The 23,710-nt window shown below is 40.7% G+C and overlaps 1 protein-coding gene across 2 annotated transcripts in view; it reads left to right on the top strand.

Annotated features, from left to right (window-relative positions):
• Positions 1-718: 718 nt before the first annotated feature.
• Positions 719-23,710, top strand: part of GPR107 (G protein-coupled receptor 107) — a 69,101-nt gene continuing 46,109 nt past the window's right edge. Inside the window, exons 1-5 of one of the 2 annotated variants that reach the window (XM_008578879.1) lie at positions 719-876; positions 18,327-18,449; positions 19,223-19,273; positions 19,528-19,607; positions 21,478-21,617. In XM_008578879.1, coding sequence (XP_008577101.1) covers positions 736-876; positions 18,327-18,449; positions 19,223-19,273; positions 19,528-19,607; positions 21,478-21,617 — 535 coding nt within the window. In that variant the 5' untranslated portion in view covers positions 719-735. Of the gene's footprint in view, positions 877-1,215; positions 1,297-18,326; positions 18,450-19,222; positions 19,274-19,527; positions 19,608-21,477; positions 21,618-23,710 lie in introns of those variants that run through there. The other variant, XM_008578880.1, reaches the window with a different exon arrangement.

Consider the following 23,710-nt stretch of genomic DNA (forward strand, 5'->3'; position numbering starts at 1 on the left):
AATAGCACGAGGCAATATAAGACAGCGGTTAACCGTTTCCATGTGATTCCCCGTTCAACCTAGAACAAGTGACCTAATTTCTCAGAGCTCCAGTTTACTTACTTGTAAAGTGGGGATAACGATAATACCTACCTCCTATCTCATTAGAATCTTTCGAGGACTAAATACAACAAAATGCTTAATGAATTGCCTTATAAGGGCTCAACAAATGGTATTACTGCAATCATTTCGCCTGAAATTGGAGCGTGAAGTGCCTGGAAGTAACCAAGGGACCTTCACAAGTCAGAAAGTTTTAGACACTTTTCACCGAGTCAACGCTCGTTGAAATCGGTCCAATCAACGGCCACACATCGTGCTGCAGCCACAGCGTACCCCCTCCCTGCGGTTAGGGGTCCCCTGGGCCCGGGGTCACTTCCATAGCTCCACGACGCGGAAGCGAGGCCAATGCTGGCCCTGCTCGGCCACCGTCGTCCTGGCAACGTCCACAGGGTCCGCACGGGGCCCTTCACCTCTTCTGGCTAAACCGAAAGTCTGCGCAGGGGAGGCCAACTGACAGGCCCCGACGTGACCAGCATAGACCACTCGGCGACTTCCCGCGTCGCAAGCCTCAGAAAAACCACCACAGAGTCCGCGGCGCCAGCAGCCGCACCCCCTCTCCGAGCCCTTCCGGCGGCCGCTGCCCTTTAACCCCGGAAGTGGGCGGGAGAGGAAGCGGCTGGTGATGCTGGAGCAAACATGGCCGCCCCGGCGCCCGTTGGGCCCTCGGGCTCCCGCTGTCGTCGGCTGGCCGCGGGCCTGCGGCTGCTCCCGATACTGGGGTTGCTGCAGCTGCTGGCCGAACCGGGTCTGGGCCGCGTTCACCACCTGGCACTCAAGGTAAGGCCGGGCAGGGCTGGGCAGGGGGGCGGAGGCCGAGGCCACTCCCCCGGGGCTAAGGGCAACTTTGGCCCAGCGGGAGCTTCGGAGCGATTGAGTCACCCCTTTGCCTCCGGCCGTGGCCTTTCTCGGACAGGAGTCTGGCGGGGGCCGTGGGGATGGTGGAGCTGGACGGCGCTGGTCTACGCGGGGGTCCTCGGGCCCTCTGCTAGGGGCAGGAAGATTCGAGCTGAGGGAGGGGAAGGGGCTGAGCTGCGGCGTAACTCCGAAGGACTCGGGAGGCTGCTCTCGCCATCCGCTGGCTTCCCTAGGTTCCTTGCCGAGAACAACCTGTTCTACCTTCTCCCTTACAACTTTCATCCCGACTTACCTCGTCTGCGGTCTCCGCTCTTCCATGCCCTTGGACCTGGACGTTTGAAGGTGCGCGGAAACTTAACCTCAGTTTTCCGGTTCGGTTTAGGGCACTCTCTGGACTGACCAAAGCGGGCATCTCCAGGAAGAAATTTTTTTTTTAATTTTTAAATTTTTTTAAAAGATGACCGGTAAGGGGATCTTAACCCTTGACTTGGTGTTGTCAGCACCACGCTCAGCCAGTGAGCAAACCGGCCATCCCTATATAGGATCCGAACCCGAGGCCTTGGTGTGATCAGCACCTCAGTCTCCCGAGTGAGTCACGGGCCGGCCCCCTCTAGGAAGAATTTTAAATCTCGTTTGAAATACGTGACTGAGAATTTATTAAAAATGTGTTTCTAGGGCCGGCCCGTGGCTCACTCGGGAGAGTGCGGTGCTGATAACACCAAGGCCATGGGTTCGGATCCTATATAGGGATGGCCGGTTCGCTCACTGGCTGAGTGCGGTGCTGACAACACCAAGTCCAAGGGTTAAGATCCCCTTACCGGTCATCTTCTTAAAAAAAAAAAATGTGTTTCTAATTAGGGGGCCTGCTTTAGCTTCCTGGTTCCGGTCATTGTCTGGCTCGGGAAGAAAGATTTATGATAGATCTAGAATGATCCTGTGTATCTTGCTTTATATTTATAACTCAGTTAAAAGTTCGCTAAGGCTTATAAGTACTTCCGGGTGGCTGTGCAGGTTAATACATCTGGGGAATAGAGAAGTCAATCGTTATGATCCAAAGCCTTGTACATTATTTTCATAATTACACAGTTTTCTAAGGAAGTTGTGGATTGTAGAAAGTTTGTCTTGTAAAAACACATTGCTTTAACAAATCATGAAATATTATATTTTGTGAATATAGAGTTTAGAATATAGAGTTTACTCTTTAGAATAAAGAGTATAGAATCTGGATTTAAAAGCCTGGCCAGATCCATACAAGTACAACCATACTTTGGGGTATCAGCTTTTGTTGTTTGTAAATAAAAATTAATCCCGTTTAAAATGGTTTTTAGCCACAGGATGATAAGTGAATCGTGGCTCCGTTTGAGAACCTGCTAAGAGCTAAGAACTACCCAGAGAAGTACAGGTAGAAATGTAGACAAAACTTTCTTGGGATTTCTGAGGCTTTATAATCCTGCTGAATGTTATTCATGGGCCCTATCCCCCAGGTTTATAACTACTTATGTTTCAGACTTTCATTTTATAGCGTAGGACCCTGAGTCTTAGATTAAGTGATGTAGCTGAGTTCATACAAATTTGAGACAAAGCTAGTAATAGGATACACTAGGACCATGTCTTCTGGCTCCCATTCCAAGTGCACTTTGTACATTTGTAGAATTAAAATACCAGGTGGCTGGCATCATTAAGTAAATGCTGGCAATATTGGTATAGATGGAAAAGTATACCAACCTTAGTGGTAGAAGCAACTGCATTGGTATGATTCTGGTTGTTTTATTAGTCCGTTTGTGTTGGTATAACAGAAATACCTGACACTGGATAATTTATAAGAATAGGTTTATTTGGCTTACGATTGTGGGACAGCTGCATCTGGCATGGGCCTCAGGCTGCTTCTCTTCCTGGCGGAAAGTGGCAGGGAGCCAGCGGGTACAAGCAGATCACATGGTGAGAGGAAGCGAGGGGGCAGGGGAGAGGTGAGAGCACGCGTGCCAGGGTCTTCTTAAACAACCAGCTTTCTCGGGAACAAATAGAGCGGGAACTCACTCATTAATCCCCCCACCCAGGGAGAGCATTAATCCATTCATGAGGGATCCGCCCCCATGGCTCAAACAGCTTGCAGCACTGCCACATTGGGGATCAGATTTCAACATGAGTTTTGGTGGGGACAGCACATCCAAACTCAATCACTGGTGATTGATTTCTCCCTGTTGTGCTACATTATTTTTTTCATCTTTGTAATATGTTTCATAAGTACTGTGGTGCTCATTCTATTATCTATACTGTACTTTTTCTTTTCTCTAAAAATAACATTCTAACTTCTTGCCCAAGGAAATGGAAATCACCTGAAGAGAGCCTGTCAGAGCAGCAACATTAGATTGTCTTGTTTTGCTTAAGACTGAGAGAAATAGGAGACTTGATTACATTGGAAACCCAGCCTGGCAATAACGTGAACATTGAGTACCAGGAATAAGCACTGATCTTTTAAAAAACTTTTTATTGTGGAGAATTTCAAATACACCAAAGTAGGTGGAATAGTATAATGAACTCCCATGTACTTGTCACCCGTCTCAATAACCATCAACCAATGGTTAATTCTGCCCCATCCCCACACACTTCACTTTCCTGTTATCATTTTTTATTATTTTTCAAAACTAGAAATGAGTTCTTTTTTATTCATTTTTTATTCCATGCTACTTTTCCTGTCATTCTTGTTTTCCCCGTCTTCTCACATTCCTTCTCTTTTGACCTATCTCTATATTTCTTATCTCTTTAAAACAACTTTATTGAGGTGTATTTTACATACCATAAAATTCACCCATTGTAGGGCTGGCCAGTTAGTTCAGTGATTGGAGTGTGGCTTTATGACACCATGGTCAATGGTTCATTTCCCCATACCGGCCAGCTGCCAAAAAAAAAAAAAAAAACCACAAAAAACCCACCCATTGTAAGTGTATAATTCAATGATTGTTAGTAAATTTACTGAGTTGTGCAACTGTCACCACAGCCCAGGCATAAAACATTTCTATCATCCCCACAGATCTGTTGTGCTTGTTTACAGTTAATTCTCATTCCCCTTCCCCCCAGCCCCAGGTAATCACTGATCTACTTTCTGTCTCTATAGCTTTGCACTTTCTGGGTATTTTATATAAATAGAATCATACAGTAGGTGTTCTTTTGTGCCTGGCTTCTTTCTTTCTTACATTTTTGAGGCTCATTTATGTTGTACCATGTATCAGTAAATCATTTCTTTTTATTGTTGAATACTATTCCACATGTGAATATATCACATTTTGCTTAGCTATTCACCAGTGGATGGACATTCAGGTTGTTTCTGCTTTTTAGCCATTATGAATGATGCTGCTACAAACATTCACAAGTCTGTGGGGACATATGTTTTCATTTTTCTTGAGTGATACCCAGTGGAGTGGAATTGCTGGGTCATATGGTAGATTTCTGTCTAACTTTTTAAAAAACTGTCAAACTATTTTCCAAAGTGGCTATACCATTTTACATCCCACCATCAATTTATGAGGGTTCCCCTTTCTCCACGTTGTTGTGAGCATTTGTCATTGTCTTCTCATATTATTTAGAGCAAATCAAAGGCATCATATCATTTCATCCATAAATATTTTGGTTTGTACCATAAAAAATAAGGACTCTGAAAAACATAGCTACAGTGCCATTATACCAAAAAGAATTCTTAACACCATCAAGTATCAAATCAGATTCAAAGTTCCATTGGTCATAGATTTAAAAATTTTTGAAAAATTAGAATCTAAATAGTATTCTTACATTGTGATTGATTAATGTGTGTTTCAAATCTCCTTTAATATAGAGGATTTCACTCCTCCCAGTCCCCCATACTAGATTTTGCTAATTGTTTCCTTGCGGTGTAGTTTAATACTTTTGTCTATCCTTTGTATTTTCTGGAGGCTGCTAATTGGATCCAGAGCATTGATCATGTTCAGATTTGATTATTTTAGTAAGACTGCTTGATAGGTAGTACTGTGTTCTTCCATTAGGGGGCATAGTTGCTGATTGTCTTTCTTTTTGTGATGTTGGCCCCTGTTGATTCCCAGTGCTTCCACCCTTTGTTCTTTAGGTGTATTGATCTTTTTTTTTTTTTTTTTTCCTTTTTGTCTCTTTTCGTGACCGGCAACGGATCGCAACCTTCAGTGTCGCGCCCGTACCGGACCGGGACCGGCCACGGGATCGCAACCCTCGGTGTTGCTCCCGCCCCTCGCTCAGCCAGTGAGCGGCCGGTCTGTATGTGGGATCCGAACCCTCGGTGGGAGCGCCACTGCACTTCCCAAGCGGCACACTACAGCAGTGCGCCACCGGGCCGGCCCTAGGTGTATTGATCTTTAATCATGCCGTTTGGTGTCAAAGGACAGGACTGTTGATTAAGTTAAATATTTTATTGTGTAGTAGATCTTGTTATATTTCTCAAATGTGGCACACAAGACAAAAGCATATAAAGTGCAAACAAGTATCATTTCTTAGGCATTCACATGCTTAGGCATTTATAGGCTGTTTACATTAGGTGCAGTCCTTACCCCCACGGAGGTTTTGGTGTGTGGTCTTCCATATTCTGAGTACAACGTAGAATTTCCTCTGTTGATGGGAATTTTTCTTAGGTATTTTAATACTTGTTGACTTCTTAGACTTAAGATGTAGAATGTAATCTGGCCTTTTGTGGATGATGAGAGATTTCCACTTATTTATTCAATAAACATTTATTCTTACTCATAACACTTAACAAATGGTAATATTTAAATGGCCGTTGGTGTTATTTTAATAGTCATTTTCTAATTTTTATTCATGGAATAAAAAAGGGTAATCTAATTTTTATGTCAAAGATTTTTGAATAAAGTTTTTATATTGTGTTTAAAATACAAAATATTTTGATGAGTGATAATTCTAGCTTTCAGGTAGCTGCTGCATATGAGACAGTGGCTAGGAAGTGTCTTACTAAAGCTTTGGGTACTTTAATTTGGATATTTCTTGGGTTGGGTACTTAATTTTATGATAATTATCCACAAATTATAACTGAAATAATCAAAACTTTATACCAGTGACTTACTGAGCAGTTCAGGAAAGAGCATGCCTTGGAATAGATAGATCTAGGTTGGAATACCGACTGCCATTAAGTTCTATATAACTTTTGGGCTAGTCACATTAGAAGCCCTTTTCACTGATGGGATCTGTGCCAGAAGATGTTAAGTGAAAAGGTAGGTTAAAGCAGAAATTCACAAAAAATATGTGCCTGAAACATTTTATTTTGACTTAATACCTACCAATATGTATTCATTGACTTAAATGAGTGGGGTTTTTTTTGTTCGTTCGTTTGTTTGTTTTTTAAAAAAGATGACCAGTAAGGGGATCTCAACCCTTGGCTTGGTGTTGTCAGCACCACGCTCAGCCAGTGAGCAAACCGGCCGTCCCTATATAGGATCCGAACCCGTGGCCTTGGTGTTATCAGCACCGCACTCTACCGAGTGAGCCACGGGCCGGCCTTAAATGAGTGGTTTTAACTTTACTAGATGACTTTGTAATATATGAGTTCTACTGTCTTATTCATTCAACAAATATTCTTCTTCTTCTTTTTTTTTTTTTTCTGGCGGCTGGCCAGTATGGAGATCTGAACCCTTTAACACCACGCTCTAACCAACTGAGCTAACCAGCCAGTTTTGGGAAATTAAAAGAGGATTTTTTTTCTCACTCCTGCTGTGCCTCATCTCAGGCCCATTGATTGTTAGTTGGTCCATTCTGGTAAACCTCAAACACTTCCTAGGCATGCCTGCAAAACTGGGACCAATATGCAAAATTAGTGTTTGCTGTGACTGGGTGCATGTCTGTCCATGGGTTAGCCATATCTGCCCAGAACATTGAGCTGACCATCTTACTAGGTGCTGTAGAAAAAGATACATTGTGCTGTTGAGGCACTATGAGGTTAGGCCCAACACCTTTGCCTTGTGAGAGTGGAAAAGCACATGGTCAAGACAACCAACAGCTTACCCAAGGCTACTCAGATTAAAAGAAGAGAGCTGAGGAGAGTGTGACACTGAGGTGGGTGCTGTTGACACATTTCGTGTTGTTTTAAATCTTTTGAGTATGCTGCCCAAATCCTAATATAATGAAACTGTGCTGTTCGAGGGTACTTCAAAAAGTTCATGGAAAAATAGAATTAAAAGATAATATGAATCTTTCTGTGAACTTTTTAAAGTACGCCTATATGCACAGAAAGGTTGAGATCACTGTTCTGGGCTTACTTGGGAAAATAAAGTGTCCTACAGAATCCAAATTTTAAGTGATAGTAATAGCTACTTGTTATTAAAGCATCTACTATAAGCCAGAGACTGTGCCAAATATTTGATTTTTTTATTTATTAATGTCCTCATAGCAGCCCTTTGAGATAAATGTTATTGTCTCTGCTTTATAAATTAGGAAAATGGAGCTGTGATTAAGTAAGTGGAGGAGTCAGAATCTGAATCCAGATCAGGGCTCCTTCCATTTTACCACCTGCACTGGGTGAGCTTCATTCAGATGTCTGAAGCCCTCAGTGACTGTGGACAAGATTAGCTGTTTGCTAGGATCCCAATCATCTCTGAGTTTTTCTCTCACCTCATGTGCTTAGCTGTTGGATTACTGTTATATAAGTGAATTTGACAATTGCATTTGCAAATTGCCATCTATATGCAGTGAGCCAAGAATTTGAATACTAAGCTTCTTAGGGTAATGTCTCCTACCACTAACAGTAGGCAACCAATAAATGGTGGATGATATTTATTAGTACAGTGTGAGGTACTAAATAGCAAGCTGACAAAGTCCTTGCTATTCTAGGGAAGCCAGCAAGACTGGCACCCCTTTTGCCTACTTCCCCCTTCTCCCTCCCGTTGAGGTCTGACCTTTGATTGAACTCAGGACCCTGGAAGCTTTGTAAATGAGAAACTTATGTTCTTATTTTGTTGATAAGTAGTTAGCTATGAATCTTCAAGCACCCTGGCAGCTGAAAATGTTCTGTAAATAGCTCGGTACCAGACATAATTGATTTAATCAGTATGATTTGTTATTTTCACTGGCTTATAAAAAGGAACCTAAAATAAACTAGGATGCCTTACAGGTCAGCATCCTGTAAGGTCCTCCTGACACCATAAAGGGTGCCTCTTCTTTTCCTACTGTCTCCCTTTGGGTACTGGTCGACAACAGTTACTAGCACCACAGAAGCCCTTGTGGTTCTCCCTTCTAGTCACCAAAAGTCCTGAACTAGCCCACAGAAATCTAAACAAGGAGGAAGGGCGAGGTCTTGCTTTACTCAGTATCACATTATAAAGCTGGATGGTACTGGAGAGGGAGTCAACAAGCAGATTGGTGGGCCGGCCCGGTGGCGCACTGCTGTAGTGCGCCGCTTGGGAAGCGCGGTGGCGCTCCCGCCGAGGGTTCGGATCCCACATACAGACCGGCCGCTCACTGGCTGAGCGAGGGGCGGGCGCAACACCTGAGGTTGCGATCTCGGAGCCGGTCCCGGTCCGGTATGGGCGCGACACTGAGGGTTGCGATCCGTTGCCGGTCACGAAAAGAGACAAAAAGGAAAAAAAAAAAAAAACAAGCAGATTGGTGAGGTAGAATAGGAAGCACAGGTGTAGATTTATGCTGTAATGGGAACTTAGTATGCAATACAGGTGGCATCACAGAGCAGAGGAGGTTAGAAAAAATTGCTCTGAAATAGTCAGAATAACTGGCTCTCCATGTGGAAAAAAATGAAATAGATGCCTACCTCACATCATACACGCAAATGTATTCCAGGTCGATTAAGACCAAAATGTGAAAACAGAACACTAAAACCTTTAGAATTAAATATGTGTTGGGAAAATATAGGAAAAATGGTCAGGGCCCCTCAGATGTTCAGAATCTTGCTAAGCATTTGATGTAAACAGGCACATTCACTCAGGTTTTCCTTGGTTATCATCTAGTGTAATTGTGCATGTGCACCCAAGGTGTCCTGGGTTATGGACTTAAGTATAAGGATGAGTGGCTCTGATCCACGGTGCCTCCCATTCCCGGGATGCCCCCTTGTGGGTGGGGTGGGGGGCATGGGGAGGTCATTATTACTGCTGGAGGCCACTGCTGCTAGTGCCCCTAGGACCTTCTGCAAGGCCACTGCTGGATCTGTAAGCTACCAGATCTATAAGCTCCTGCCGCTGAGGACTGAGCTCATGTCATCTGCCAACAGCTCCTGGAATCTTTCCCAATTACCTAGCATGGACCTGCATGTGAGGGGTCTGGTGACCCAGTCTGTACAATGGGTTTGGAGGGTCTGAGCCCTAGTTCTGACAATATAAATGGAAACTTACTATAACTAAAATAATGAAACATTTTGGCTTTAGTTATGATTGCCTTAGTTTATAATATTGCCTTACTTTATAATATGTGACTAGAGAAGGAGTTGTTTTTAAAAAGACTTAAATACTGTCAGGAATAAAGATTGATAGCTTTTCTCCTTCAAAATTTAAAAGGAGGGCCGGCCTGTGGCTCACTCGGGAGAGTGCGGTCCTGATAACACCAAGGCCCCGGGTTCGGATCCCATATAGGGATGGCCGGTTCTCTCACTGGCTGAGCGTGGTGCTGACAACACCAAGTCAAGGGTTAAGATCCCCTTACCGGTCATCTTTAAAAAAAAAAAAAAAATTTAAAAGGACATATGACAAAAGATACCACACAGTTTTAGTTTTTTTTTTTTTTTAAAAGACTAGAGAAGATAGTTGCAGCATAAAAATCAAAGATTAGTGGCCAGAATATATAAATAATTTTTTAAAAAATCCAATAGGAAAATTAGCATAGGATATAAAAAGGTATTTCGTAAAAGAGAAACCCAAATGGCTAAAAAATCAGATGAGGTGCTCACACTCATAAAGTATCAGGAAATATCAGTTGAGCCAATGTCAGCGTTGATTTCCCCTGAGACTAGGAGAGATGAAAAGTCTGACATTCAGATTTGGTGAGCATGTAAGGAACAGCAACTCTCATGTACTTTGGAGATAAATTTGGCAATTTCTAGTAAAATTGAAAATGTGAGCACTATATGGCCCAGGATTTTCATGTCTATATACATGTATCCTAGAAACGCACACACATCTGAGTAGATGTACAGGAATGTTCCTCACAGCATTGTTATAGCAGAACATTGGAAATAGCTTGAGTGCACATGGATGAGGAAATAGGTATATTGTGATGTGTGGGTGAAGGTATACAAGCAGATAAGATGAGAAACTAGAGCATATCAAATGTATCAGCACAGATAGAGTCCTTAAAGCATACAGTATTGTTTAAAAATGCAAGTTGCAGAAGTATATACATATGACACAATTTCTCGAAATTTTAAAAGCACATAATGATTATGATGTTTATGAATATGGATATATGTGGTAAAAGTATTTTAAAATAAAAAAGACCTAACCAATTCATGAGCGTGGAGAGGGATGATGAAAGGCAATAGGATTCTGCAGAGAAACAGAGGCACTTCACTTTGTCACTGCTGTTTTATTTTTTTTCCTCTCTTTGCCTCCTTTCCTTTCTGTGGATCTGGCGCAACTATAATATAGACATTTGATAATCCTGGATTGTGGGGAAATGGATATTTGTTGTTATTCCTATTACTTTTCTACAATTTACAATTTTTAAAAATCAGTTTGTCTTGCCCTTAGATTGTAAACCTCCCAAGGCCAGGGCTTGCTTGTCTTGTTGACCATTGGTTGCGCAGTGTGGCACATACTGGGGATTCAGTACATATATGTATGTTGAATGAGGGAATGAATGCATTTCTGTTTTTCAGTTTTTCTAAAATCTAAGTAAAAAGCACTTATTACTGGAAAAGGTATTACAATTTTTAAAAATAGAAAATCTCCACACCCGGGAGATGGGCTTGGTATAGCTCCTGGTTCATGTGGGTGCTCAGTAATGACTGATCTTGCTGTAGATGCCATCAAATAGCAAAGCCATAAATCATGGCTGTGCTTATGTTTTTCTAGCTAATATGTGTTTTGTTTGCTTAGTATCACTTAAAAGCTTCCATGACTGAAAAATGTTTGTTAAATTTCTTAAATATAGAAGGGAAACACCAAACTGTTATTAGTAGTTATCTCTGAAGGGTAAGATTACAGCTACTTTTCTGTATTTTTTTCAATTATACTTTCTATAAGCATGTGCAAGTTTTATAATCAAAATAAACAAATGATATTAAAATAAAAGATAAGAGATTAGAGGAAAATCCCCTAATTCTAAATGGTTTTCACAAAGTGTTAAAATAATGGTGACTTCTTCCTCCCTTAGTTCTTTTCTCTATAGTGGTTGTCAATTTTAAAAAGTTAAATTTGATTATTTAAGCTGCCCTACCTTTCACTGTTGGAAGTGAAATAAAAATGATTTTTTAAAAATACAATACTTCTTTCAGAGAAATCATTTATAAAAATCCCCCAAAATTTGATTGGATAAAGTACAAATAGAATAACACAAGTTATGATTACTTTTCATAAAGCATTCAAAGAAGTAAAATAGTACAGTATTTAGTACATGACAGGTAACTTTTTGCTTTTGGGGAACCTAAAAGCTTTTCTATTATAAGAGTGCTATAGGCATATTGAAAGAGTCTTTCCTACTCTCCATCCCCTCAGTTGGATTCCTCAAAGTCAACCACTGTTATTACTTAGCATATATCTTTCCAGATTTTTCTACATAACTGTAATGATCTTCATATACATATCCCTCATATGTGGGTTTCTTTCTTTTTTCTTTGTTTTTTTGGCATAATCACACTTTATAAAATTGTATTCAGATCCAGGTATATGCAGAGATGTCAAAGACTTCTAAGCCAAGGTCCAGCTGTACTGGCTTCTTGCAGTCCTCAACCCACAGAGGACCCACTTCAGGGTGGCGCTTGCTGGTGCTGTGGCTTGGAACACCCTTCCTCCTGACATCTGCATGGCTGAAGCCCACACTGCTCTCAATCTCTGCTCAAAGGCACCTTCTCAATGAAGATTTCTCTGACCACCTTACTTTAAGTGGCAGCGCTCCCCACCTGCCTTCCCCACTTCATTTCTGTGTAGCACTCATCACTGACTAGTATACCACGTGTTTTGCTGTTTATTTGTTATCTCTTTCCACTAGAATATAAGCTCAGTGAGGCTGGAATTTTTTTTCGTGAATACTGCTCCATTTTCAAAACCTAGAGTACTGCCTGTAGGTGCTCATAAATACTTGTTGAACAAATGAAGTTGTCTTGTGGACATTTAAAAAATATCAGTTTGCAGCCTTATAACACCAAGGTCACAGGTTTGGATCCCCATACTGGCCAGCTTCCAATAATAGTAATAATAATAATAATAATAATAACAGCTTCCAATAATAATAATAATAATAACAACAACAACAACATATATTAGTATATATGAACTTTTTTTCTTTTGGGCAGTTGGCCAGTATGGGGATCTGAACCCTTGACCTTGATATTCATGCTCTAACTAACTGAGCTAACCAGCCAGCCCCAACTTCCTTCTTTTTAACGACTACAATAACCCTCCATTGTAAGGAAGACTCATAATTTATTAAGATTATTATTTTATGGATAGAAAAATATTGCATTTTTATTGCTTGGTTTTAACTATTATAAACAAAGCTGTTGTGAATATCCTTGTACATATATCTTTGTGCGTCAGCACTGGTATTTCTGTGGGGTAGATTCTTAGATGTGGGATTACTTTAAATGGAAATTACCAAATAGCCCTCTGTAAAGGTCTTATCAACTTAAATTCCCACCAGTGCATGAGAGTGGTCTGAGCATTCATCTACCCAAGTATTTAACAGCGCAGCATGTGGTAGTCTTAATTTCTGCCAACCTAATAGGAAAACGGTGGCATCTCATTTTAAGTTGACTGTTGGTGAGGTTCAGAATCTCAGCATGTTTATTAGCCTCTGTTGTCTTTTAATTTCAGATTTCCTGAAACTTTAGGGAAACACTTCAGTGGGAATTTATGTCTCAGTGTGTACGAATGTATTCTTGAATGCTGATAAAGCGTTTGTGGTGATAAGAATAAAGTTGCATACAAAGAAAAGACAGGAAGAACAGAGGAAAATTATATTCATAATTAAAGACAAAAACTACATTTTTTTTTCTTTTGGCAGCTGGTCGGTATGAAAACTACATTTTAAATAAACTTTTTGGCTGTTTTATAACACCCAGGCCAAGGGTTCAGATCCCCATATGGCCAGCCACCAAAAAAAGAAAAAAAGGAAAATAAATAAATAAATAAACAAACTTTTGGGGTGACATTTTCATTAAGAATTTTTTTCTCCAGCAGTTGCTTTTTTTTTTTTTAAATTGGCAAATGCAAATTGTATATACGAGGATACTTCAAAAAGTTCATGGAGAGATTTGTATTATCTTTTAATTCTGTTTTTCCATGAGCCTTTTTTGGGGGGGGATGGGAGGGTGGGGGTGGCTGACCAGTACAGGGATTTGAACCCTGGATCTTGGTGTTATCAGCACAACATTCTAACCAAGTGAGCTAACTGGCCAGCCTCTGAGTAATTTTTATGTTTACAATATAATGTTGTTAAGAATTTTGATAAACTTAAAATGAAGTTTTATTTTACAAAATAGTTTTTCAAAAATAAGAGCAGATCTTTCAGAGTAATCTGAAATTATCCAGAATAATCTGCTGGTGCTGCATTTTCTCTAATGAGATCTTCTATGGTAATTCAAGTATACATCATTTCACACTGCTTCATCATCATCAAACTAATGCTTTGCTCCCTCATTTGGATTACTGATTGCAAGATCGTAAATGTATTAGCATCAGCCAATTGAGTTCTCACTGCTTTCAGATAATATGTCTGTGAGGAAAGCCAGGAAAAACTAAGTTTTTACTACCAACCTTATAAATATGTGTCTAGGAACAGTACTATATTTTATGTTCCTGTAACCTTGACTTCTCTTGGACAAACAATCTTGTTTAATTAACTTGATAAGCAGTTTACTGTGATTAAGAATATACCATGTTATTGTGGGGTTTTCTTTTAAAAGCTCTTATCAGAGATACACACTGATATATTGATAGATGAAGTGATAGGATGTTTGGGATTTGAGTGGGGGGGAGGGTGTAGAGGAACAAATTAATCATGAGTTGATGTTTTCAAGTTTTTTAAATAAAAAAGTTAAAAACAAAAAAACCCAAAAGATATACTATTTATTTTGGTTGTAAAAAGTATGAAGTGGTTAAAAGCACAGGTTTAGGGTTTAAACAATCCTGAGTTACACTACTGGCTCTGCTCCCTACCAGCCTTATGAGTTTAAGGGAGTTTTACCTCTCTGAGCCTCTGTTTCCTCATCTATAAAATGGCATAACACCTGCCTCAGAGTTGTAAGAAGAATGAATAGTGATATATGAAGCTATTATTAGCACAGTTCTAGATACAAGGTCAAGTGCCTGCAATCTCTGAAATACTTGGGGAAACAGACAGACTTATACTGCTGTGTCAGTGCTAATGGAAATGGTAGGGTGGTTGTTGAAAATGTAGTTAAATCTCTGTTGCTTGTGTCTGGTATTGTCTTCCTCATGCTACTTTGGCAAATCCTCCTTGCTTGTGCTTTGTATTGCTTTGTCACCCTGCTATCAGGAGACTGACACTGTTGCCCCTTCTAGGAGAGTATCTGGAAGGAGAGATGTGAGGTTTCTCTCTCTTCCACTCCCACTCCATCCCCAGATGCTGGCTGAGTGGTTGGGGCATTTGTCTCAGAGTGCCGTTATCTCTGGCCTCTCCATAGTGAAAGGAAAGGTTTCGTTGTGTCTGGTCAGTTAAGACTGGCTGTTGGAGATTTTCAAGACTGATTATCTCTGGGACTGAGTATTTTTCACTTTTGGGGTCTCAGCCCTTAGTGGCATTCTATAAATATTAGTTTACTTACGTAGAATTGAATCAAATAAAGTTGAATGACTGATTAGAATGTATGACCTTCCTGGTCCCTTGTGATCCTGAGATTCCTATGTCTCTGTGATTTGTATAGTGAGGTATAGTTTACAAAGTCACTTCCATACGTACCATATTTGATGTGGTATGATAGTTTAAAATGAAAGTGAGGGGCCGGCCCGGTGGCGCACTGGATAGTGCGCCGCTTGGGAAGCGCGGCGGCACTCCCGCCCGAGGGTTCGGATCCCACATCCCACGTACAGACCGGTTCCCGCTCACCGGCTGAGCGAGGTGCGGGAGCAACACCGAGGGTTGCAATCCCGTTGCCGGTCCCCAGTCCGGTACGGGGGCAACACTGAGGGTTGCAATCCGTTGCCGGACACGGAAAAAGACAAAAGACCAAAAAAAAAAATGAAAGTGAGGATTAGGTAAGTTGAGGGTCCTGCAGATATTACTGGCAAATGGTAATACTTTCTTTAAAAATAACATTTGATTTTTTTTCTAATTATAAATTATGTGTTGTTAGAAATTTAGAAAATACAGAAAGTATAAAGAAAAATTGTTTCCTACAATCCCACTAGCACTGACCTTTTTTCATAGTTTGGTGAATTTCTTTCAAGTCTTTTATAAATACGTATAAATATATATGCCTTTTAATTTTTTAAAAGCTCATATCTTACTATATGTAGTTTGGATTCTGCTCTTTAATGTTATATCATGATTTACATATCAGTAGACAGTAGTGTGAAAATGGCTTTCATATAAGATCTGTGTTGAAATCCCAGCTTTACCATTTATAGTCCTCAAGGTCTTGGGTAGTCATTTCACCTCTGAACTTGTGTCTTCATCTCTATCATTGGAAATGTTACTCTTAACCACACTGGGGCTGAGTGAGGTTAGAAATCATAGGTAAATCCCTTGGCACATAACCCAGTTCTTGGAAAGTAGTGAAAACTGGGAGTTGTGATGCCGTTATTATTGTTTAAAATATTCTTCAAAAACTTGTTTTTAATGGCATTGTATCATCAAATGAAATTATGATATAAAGGTAAGAAAATATAGTAAAGAAATATACTGTTTACGTGAAAAAAGCTGCTATAAGGTAGCAATTGGAACATTTTCTCCAAAAAAACTAGGAAAGATACATTGTGGTGGACTAAGTGAATATAAAAAGCGCTTAACAGGCTTCCATTCTGTTACAAAGCATCTACATGCTGGATAAATTAGAAGACACATACTTTTAAAATTTAAACTTTTATTTTTTTGATGGCTGGCCGACAAAGGGATCTGAACCCATGACTTTGGTGTTATAAGGCTGTGCTCAACTGAGCTAATTGGCCAGCCCTAAACTTGATGAAGTGTAATACACATGCTAAAATTTACTCATTATGAGCATACAACTCAGTGCATTTCCACAGTGTAAACACACTCATGCAGCCAACAGTAAATGAAATGTAACCGTTACCAGGTGCCTCCAGAAGCTCCTTAAGCCCCAGCTTCCCTCGAGTAACTGGAAAGTCCCTTTCTACTGAGAGTAATCACTATTCTCTTGAATGAGTTTCCCTTGCTCTGGAATTTGTTTTACGTGAATATGCCTTATTTTGCTCAGTAGTGCAGTTCATCCACGTTACATGTGTCAGGAGTTGTTGTGTTTGTTCTTCATTCTCTCTTTGCAGCCCTACTCAGCTGGGAATTCTGCCAGAGGATTAAGCTCTAATGTGCTCAGGCACCCATCGTATGTGGTTGATTAATTTATCTCCTGTGCTTTTAAGATGGTGGTAGCCATGTCCTTGGGTCCTTGGGAGTCTCCTTGGGAGAATTGAGGAAATAGTCACTCAGATCATTTTCTGTAGGGCTTGATTCTCTCAGAGAATCCTGAGAAAGGCTGTGAGCCTTTGATTTTCTAGTTTCTACCATTTAGCAGCTCTCTGTTGCCTTCCAGCAGATGACTTCTGTCATCCTACCTGGCTTTTCTAGTTGTTCCATGGGAGTGCTGGTTTGCTGCAGGCTGCTCTATCCCACTGGGGAGTGGAAGTCCAGCAAATGTGCTTCAAATGCATAGCTGAAAAAAAAAGAAAAATGCATAGCTGAGCTCCTAAGAAAATAAGGGAAATTCTCAGGGTCAAAGAAAAGGAAGAAGGAGCCAAAACCCCAGTGGGTAAGAGAACAGGGAAACCAGAGCTGACCTGAGGCATTTCAGAAGTTTGGACCATAGAGCCTTGGATTTTTAACAGGCACTGAGGGGAAATAGGGCCCAAAGATTTTGACCCAAGCAGGGAGGAAAGTTAGAACTGTGTCCTTCTTCTCAGCCTGTAATCTAGGACTCTCAAAGAGCTGTGTTTGTTGAATGGAGGAGTAGGCTAGGAAATAAAATCATCCTACTCCTAGTGGCAATAGAATGTGTCATAGCTCTGTTTGTGTGTGTTTGTGCTAAAGATCTGATTTACAGCCTCTCTTCACAGTCCTTTGGTGTTTGCCATTAGACTGCCTCTGATGTCCAAAAAATCACAAATCTAGAAATAAAAAATTACTACTCACACAAACAAGCTGCAAACTTATTGAAGATGTTGTAATTTAGGCAAATAATTCTCAATATAAAACTCAATAATTTTACACAACATAAAGTATCTTTGTGGAGCCCCAGTTTTAGAAGTATTTGCTTACACTATTGTTCTATCGCCCTTACAGTGTATTGCCTTAGTTGAGATTGGAATCATGATGATGAGACAGTGCCAAGCAGGTGGGATAGGCATCTGCCCATGTGGTGCAATTTCAGCAAAGCTCAGGATTTTCCTGTATCCAAAAGATTCTGTCTCCACTTGACTAACACCTGGGATTCCTTTTGCATGAGCTTTTGTTCCCTAAAACATATCATATACTATATCATTTTTAGGTGCAAATGAATCTTTTTTAAAAATTGAATTATTGGTTAGAGTTAATGTGCAGGTACCATTTTTTTATCCTGCAATGGGAGGAGGCAGGTCCACACAACTGATAAAAAGGTTTATATAAATGAGCAGCTTTGGCCACTCCTTTCCTTCCTCTCACCCCTTAACATGTTTGAGTACCTAGTGGATGCCAGGCATTGTACTATCAGGAAGGAGTGAGGGTGACTGAAACATGATTCCTCCTGCCCTGGAATTCACATTCCAGCTGACCACTGAGTTTGCCCCCAGAACCCATGCAAGTACAGTGGAGTGACTTGAATCCATTCAATATCTTATGAATTTCTGATGAGTCGTCTTCAGCTTTTGGAGAAAGGTTAAGTTCCACGCCTGTTTGTATTACTGAGCATATGGAAACATTGGCTGGCTAGTAGGAAACTAGATACCATAGTTTTTGAAGCAAATGAATAGGTTAAATAATCAAAACGTAACTTTTTAATATACTCATTCCACCACTGCACATCTCTTTAGGATGATGTGAGGCATAAGGTTCATCTGAACACCTTTGGATTCTTCAAGGATGGGTATATGGTGGTTAATGTCAGTAGCCTCTCAGTGCATGAGCCCGAAGGAGCCACACACAAGGATGCAACTGTAAGTGCCTTTTAATATCAAGGGGTTTACTCTTTTAGCTTAGGTGAAAGATTCACCTTCCACCCCAATGTTTAGATATAAAGTACCAGAATATGGAGAAAATTAAAGTTGTGTGTACCAAGTTGTGTATTAGGCATCAGGTAGTTTTACTTTTAACACTTGTCTTAGTCAGTTTTCTGTTGCTTATAACAGAATACCTGAAACTGGGTAATTTATAAAGAAATGGAATTTATTTCTTAAATTTTTGGAGGCTGGTAGGTCCAAGGTTGATGGGGCACAGCTGGTGAGGGCCTTCTTGGTGGGGACTCTGCAGAATCCCAAGGTGATGCATGGCGAGAGGGCTGAGTGTGCTCACATGCTCTCTTCTTCGCCTCATAAAGCCACCAGTGTACTCTCATAATAACACATTAAGCCATTAATCCATGAATCAATCCATTCATGAGGGCATAGCCTTTGTGATCCAGTCACCTCTTAAAAGCCTCACCTTTCAAATATCATAGTCAGATTTCCCAATCTCTTAATACTGTTACAGTGGAGTTTAACTTTCAACATGAGATTTGGAGGGGACATTCAAACCATAGCAACACTGAAGTTGTAATTCTTGAATAATTCTAGTAATCACTGATTTTACTTGAGCAGGTATTGCCTTCTTACAAAATGAATACTAAGAAAATAGAGAGAGCCAGGCCAAGAGCACCTTTCCTGCTCTATGAGTAAGAAAGGTACAGAAAATTGTGTGCATATTTACTTCTGCTCTTTTTCACCCCCATTAGATTGGATTCAGCCTAGACCGTACGAAGAATGATGGCTTTTCTTCTTACCTGGTGAGTGTTAAATGCATGACCTGATCACTGCCTTTACCTGAGCCCAAGACACTGAGTAGGAACACCCTGCTCCTTGCAGTGCTGTTTCCTTGAGGTGGTGACTGCTTTGACTTCCGAGCATTTCTGAGCTCCTGCCACTGGTTTAGTGTTTGGAATGGTGGTTGAGCCACTCATTTGCCTTGTTCCTGAAAATTTTTTTGCATGTTCTAGCATGGATGAATAAGATGATGTACAATTGGTTCTTCCTTTCTCAGGATGAAGATGTGAATTACTGTATTTTACAGAAAAAGGCTGTCTCTGTCACCCTTCTAATCCTAGACATCTCCAGAAGTGAGTAAGTAATTCAGATGTTCCTTCAGTTCAGTCCTAGAGTAAAGTTAGGGAGGATTTAGTAGTACACTAACATTGATTGGGTGTTTGTCACGTGCTAAATACTGTGCTGAATGTTGGAGATTAAAAACAACAGGAGGGAGGCAGAGGTCCTATCCTTGAGGAGTTTGTATAGATGGTGGATGGGGGGAGGGCAGAAGAGCAATGCGAATGATTACAGCAAAGTAGAGAAGTGTAGGGAGGAGAAGCTCGTGAATCGTAGAAGGGAAGCAAAGGCTTCAGATAAGTGCTGGCTCATGCAGCCTTCGAGTGAGTAGGTTTTTACCAGATGAATGGAAAAGGCAAGAGCATTCCAGGCCAAGAGAATAGTCTATACAAAAGCAGAGTGGCATGAAAGAACATGGTGCGTTCATAAGCTGAGTTGATTATTGATAGAGAATAAAGTAGAGGAGGGGAATGTGGTAAGAAACAGGACTGGGTCCAAATAATGGCTTCTGCCATTTACCAGCTGTGTGACTCTGGGCCTCAGTGTCTTTACTTACCTCATAATAACAGTATCTGCATCATAAGATTCTTGGTGACGATTTCTGGCAATTCAGTGTTTTTAAAACATTTGAAGTTAGATGAATTATGGAACTTTGTGTTTTCAAATTCAGCACATCTCCACCTGGCCACTTTATAGGTCCCTTGTGTGTTATTTATGAGGAAGCCTCCAAAGAATTTAAGCGAAGAGTGGTGTACTCCAACTTGCTTTAAGGTAGACCACTAGCAGCCCAGAGGAGGGTGGATTTGAGATGAACAAGACTGGAGGTAGGAAGACTAATAGGGAAGCTTCTTAAAAAAAAAAAAAGAAAATAGTGCTTTCCCACAAAACTGTTGTAGACCCTAACTCTATAAATATTCTCCAGGATAACCTCTGTTTTTGTTTTTTATTTTATTTATTTATTTGTTTAATTTATTTATCTCTTTTCATTTCAGAAAATTAATCTGACAGTTTCTTGTGTTAGTTAGGATGCTTTTGGGCAGCAAGCAGCAAAGGACTTGAGTTAGACTGGCTTAAACAATGAAGACAGTGATTACCTCACTTATCTGAAAGTGTGGAGTTGGGGCAAGTGGGCTCTAGGTGAGAGGCAGGTCAGTGGTGGCTTACTTATATTAGGGGCTCAGATGCTTTTCATCTCTTCTCTGCCGTCGTTGGCGTTAGCTTCTTCCTCAGGCAGATTTCCCCAGCCATCACCAGATGGCTCTGCTTCATCGTTTATATATCCAGCCAAGGGAAAGAGAGAAGGCTTCTCCCCCAGGCAGGATGAGAAGTGCGTGAATGTGCCAGCTTAGGTTGTGTGTCCACTCAGGCGTGGAAACTGTCACCAGCCCCTCCTGGGATGGGCTGGGGTAAACAAAATTGGGTCTGTTAAGAAGGGGGAAGGATGGAAATGGATATTAGGCAGACAACTAATAGTGCCCACTACCCCTTCTGTGCTCCCCTAGACTTCACTTTAATGTGTTATGAATGTCATTTTTTACCTCTTGTTCCATTTCCCTTGCGCACAAATTTGCTGAGCATTGTAAGGATACTTAAAGTATGTACAGCAGAATCATGTAGTTGCTCAGAACTAAGGCTTTGGAGCGAGGCTGCCTGGATCCTTCGCCCAGCTGCTTACTGGCTTGGTGTCCTTGGGCAAGTTATTTAACCTTTCTGAGCCTCAGTTTCAGAATCTGTAAAAATCGAATAATAGAGTCTACACTGTACGACGTAGTAAGGACTACATGAAATGACAGATTTAGAGTTTGACACAATGCCTAGTACACAGCACTTAATAAATGGCCAGAAACACTGCTTTGAACTTTTTTCCTTCTATCTTATTTGAATGTAGAGTACTAATAAGGTCTCCACCAGAAGCCGGTACCCAGTTACCAAAGATCATCTTCAGCAAGGATGAGAAAGTCCTTGGTCAGAGCCAGGAGCCTAATGTTAACCCTGTTTTAGCAGACAACCAGACTCAGAAAAAACAAGGTAAACTGGAAGGTGGGAACTAGCATTTAAGTTTCACTATCCTGCTTTGTAGATCCTTTTTTGTTCCTAAGGAAAAGCAAACCTGATCTATTATTGTCTTAGCATTATTTTTTTGGAGGTTATGTAAAAATACAAACCATTAAAGAAAAATATGGAATATGGAGAAGATGGAAAAAGAATAGTCATTTCTCTTTATTCCCAGTGTTAAAATTTTAGTAATTTATGTTTCCTTATAAACTTGTTTCCTAAGTCTAGAACATTTGATTTTTTAAATTCATAGTCATGTTTATAATTTTATATGCGTGCCTGTTGACTTTAACATACTTCATACCTATTGAATATACTATTAAGTAGATACTATAATTTGCTGAACCTTTCCCTCTAGGAGATACATTCCCATTTTTATGCTATTGTAAGTACTGCTGAATTGGACTTCTTAATTCATAGAGCTTTTCTCATATATAGAACTTTTTTTTAGGATGGGTTTCCAAAATTGGAATTTATAGTTCAAAGGATAGGAATACTTTTCAGAATATTGATACATATTTTCAAATTCTTTTTGAAACGAGTTGTGTGAATTTATATTCCTATCAGAAAAATATATAGGTAGGGCCGGCCCGGTGGCGCACTGGATAGTGCGCCGCTTGGGAAGCGTGGCGGCGCTCCCGCCCAAGGGTTCGGATCCCACATACAGACCGGTTCCCGCTCACTGGCTGAGCGAGGCATGGGGGCGACGCTGAGGGTTGCAATCCCGTTGCCGGTCCCCGGCCCGGTACGGGGGCAACACTGGTGGCGGCGCTCCCGCCCAAGGGTTCGGATCCCACATACAGACCGGTTCCCGCTCACTGGCTGAGCGAGGCGCGGGAGCAACACCGAGGGTTGCGATCCCATTGCCGGTCCCCAGTCCGGTACGGGGGCAACACTGAGGGTTGCGATCCGTTGCCGGACACGGAAAAAGACAAAAGACAAAAAAAAAAGAAAAATATATAGGAATAGTGGGCACATCACCATCACTTAACCAATGCTAGGTGTTTTCTTTTTTAAGAAATCCTGGGCTGAGCCCGTGGCGCACTCAGGAGAGTGCGGCGCTGGGAGCACAGCAGCGCTCCTGCCGTGGGTTCGGATCCTATATAGGGATGGCCGGTGCACTCACTGGCTGAGCGCGGTGCGGCCGGTCTCAAAAAAAAAGGACAAAAAAAAAAAAAATCCTAAAATGAAGGGCAGAAAAGGTATTCTTGCTCTTGTACTCACTCTTCTTACTGAGGCTGCATTTTTTCTTCTTATGTTGATTAACCAGTTTATCATCTCTTTTATTAACTGTCAGGTTAGTGAAATGGCTTATATGGGTTCTTTAAGGATAATTTACTATTAATTGTATTATTTATAGATTTTTTTCCTCAGTTTGCAAAAACTTGACCCAAATTAAAAGTCATACAGAAATATAAATAAATAAATGAAAAATATAAAATGTCATACAGAAATATTTTATTTGTGTGATGGTGGTGTAGTTGAATGTCTGTGCACCATCTCTCCTCCTTGGTTCCTTGGGTTCGCATAACCATTCCCTGGGCAGAAAATATTCTTTTCCTTCTTTTTATTCTGAAACTCTCTCCCTTCCTGCAGGGAGCTTGAAATGCTGTCTTCCCCATGAAGAGTATCTTAAGTAAAAATAAGGCACAGATGCACTCTCTGTCCCATGAAGAAAGCCATTAGCAATCTTAACACTCCTTGCTGTGGAAAAACAAAAGTATGCATTGTGCTGATGTTATTTGCTCTTAATTTTCCTGTGTGTGTAAATAAATCTCTTATGTGTTTTTTAAACAATTACCTGTTTTACTTATAAAATAAGGAAAGTCATTCCATGTGGCATCTCTGGCAATAACATACACTAGATTATTCAGAAATGAGTTCCCCTGTTGGTACTAACTAATATCACTTATTAGACAGCATTTATGATATAACAAGTTATATTATATCTTTTTTTATTATTATTATTTTTTTATTTGACTGGTAAGGGGATCGCAACCCTCGGCACGGTGTTGTCTGCACCACGCTCAGCCAGTGAGCGCACCGGCCCTCCCTATAATAGGATC

This window comes from Galeopterus variegatus, unplaced genomic scaffold (assembly GCF_000696425.1).
Source record: "Galeopterus variegatus unplaced genomic scaffold, G_variegatus-3.0.2 Scaffold1777, whole genome shotgun sequence".
In the NCBI taxonomy this organism is placed as follows: domain Eukaryota; kingdom Metazoa; phylum Chordata; class Mammalia; order Dermoptera; family Cynocephalidae; genus Galeopterus; species Galeopterus variegatus.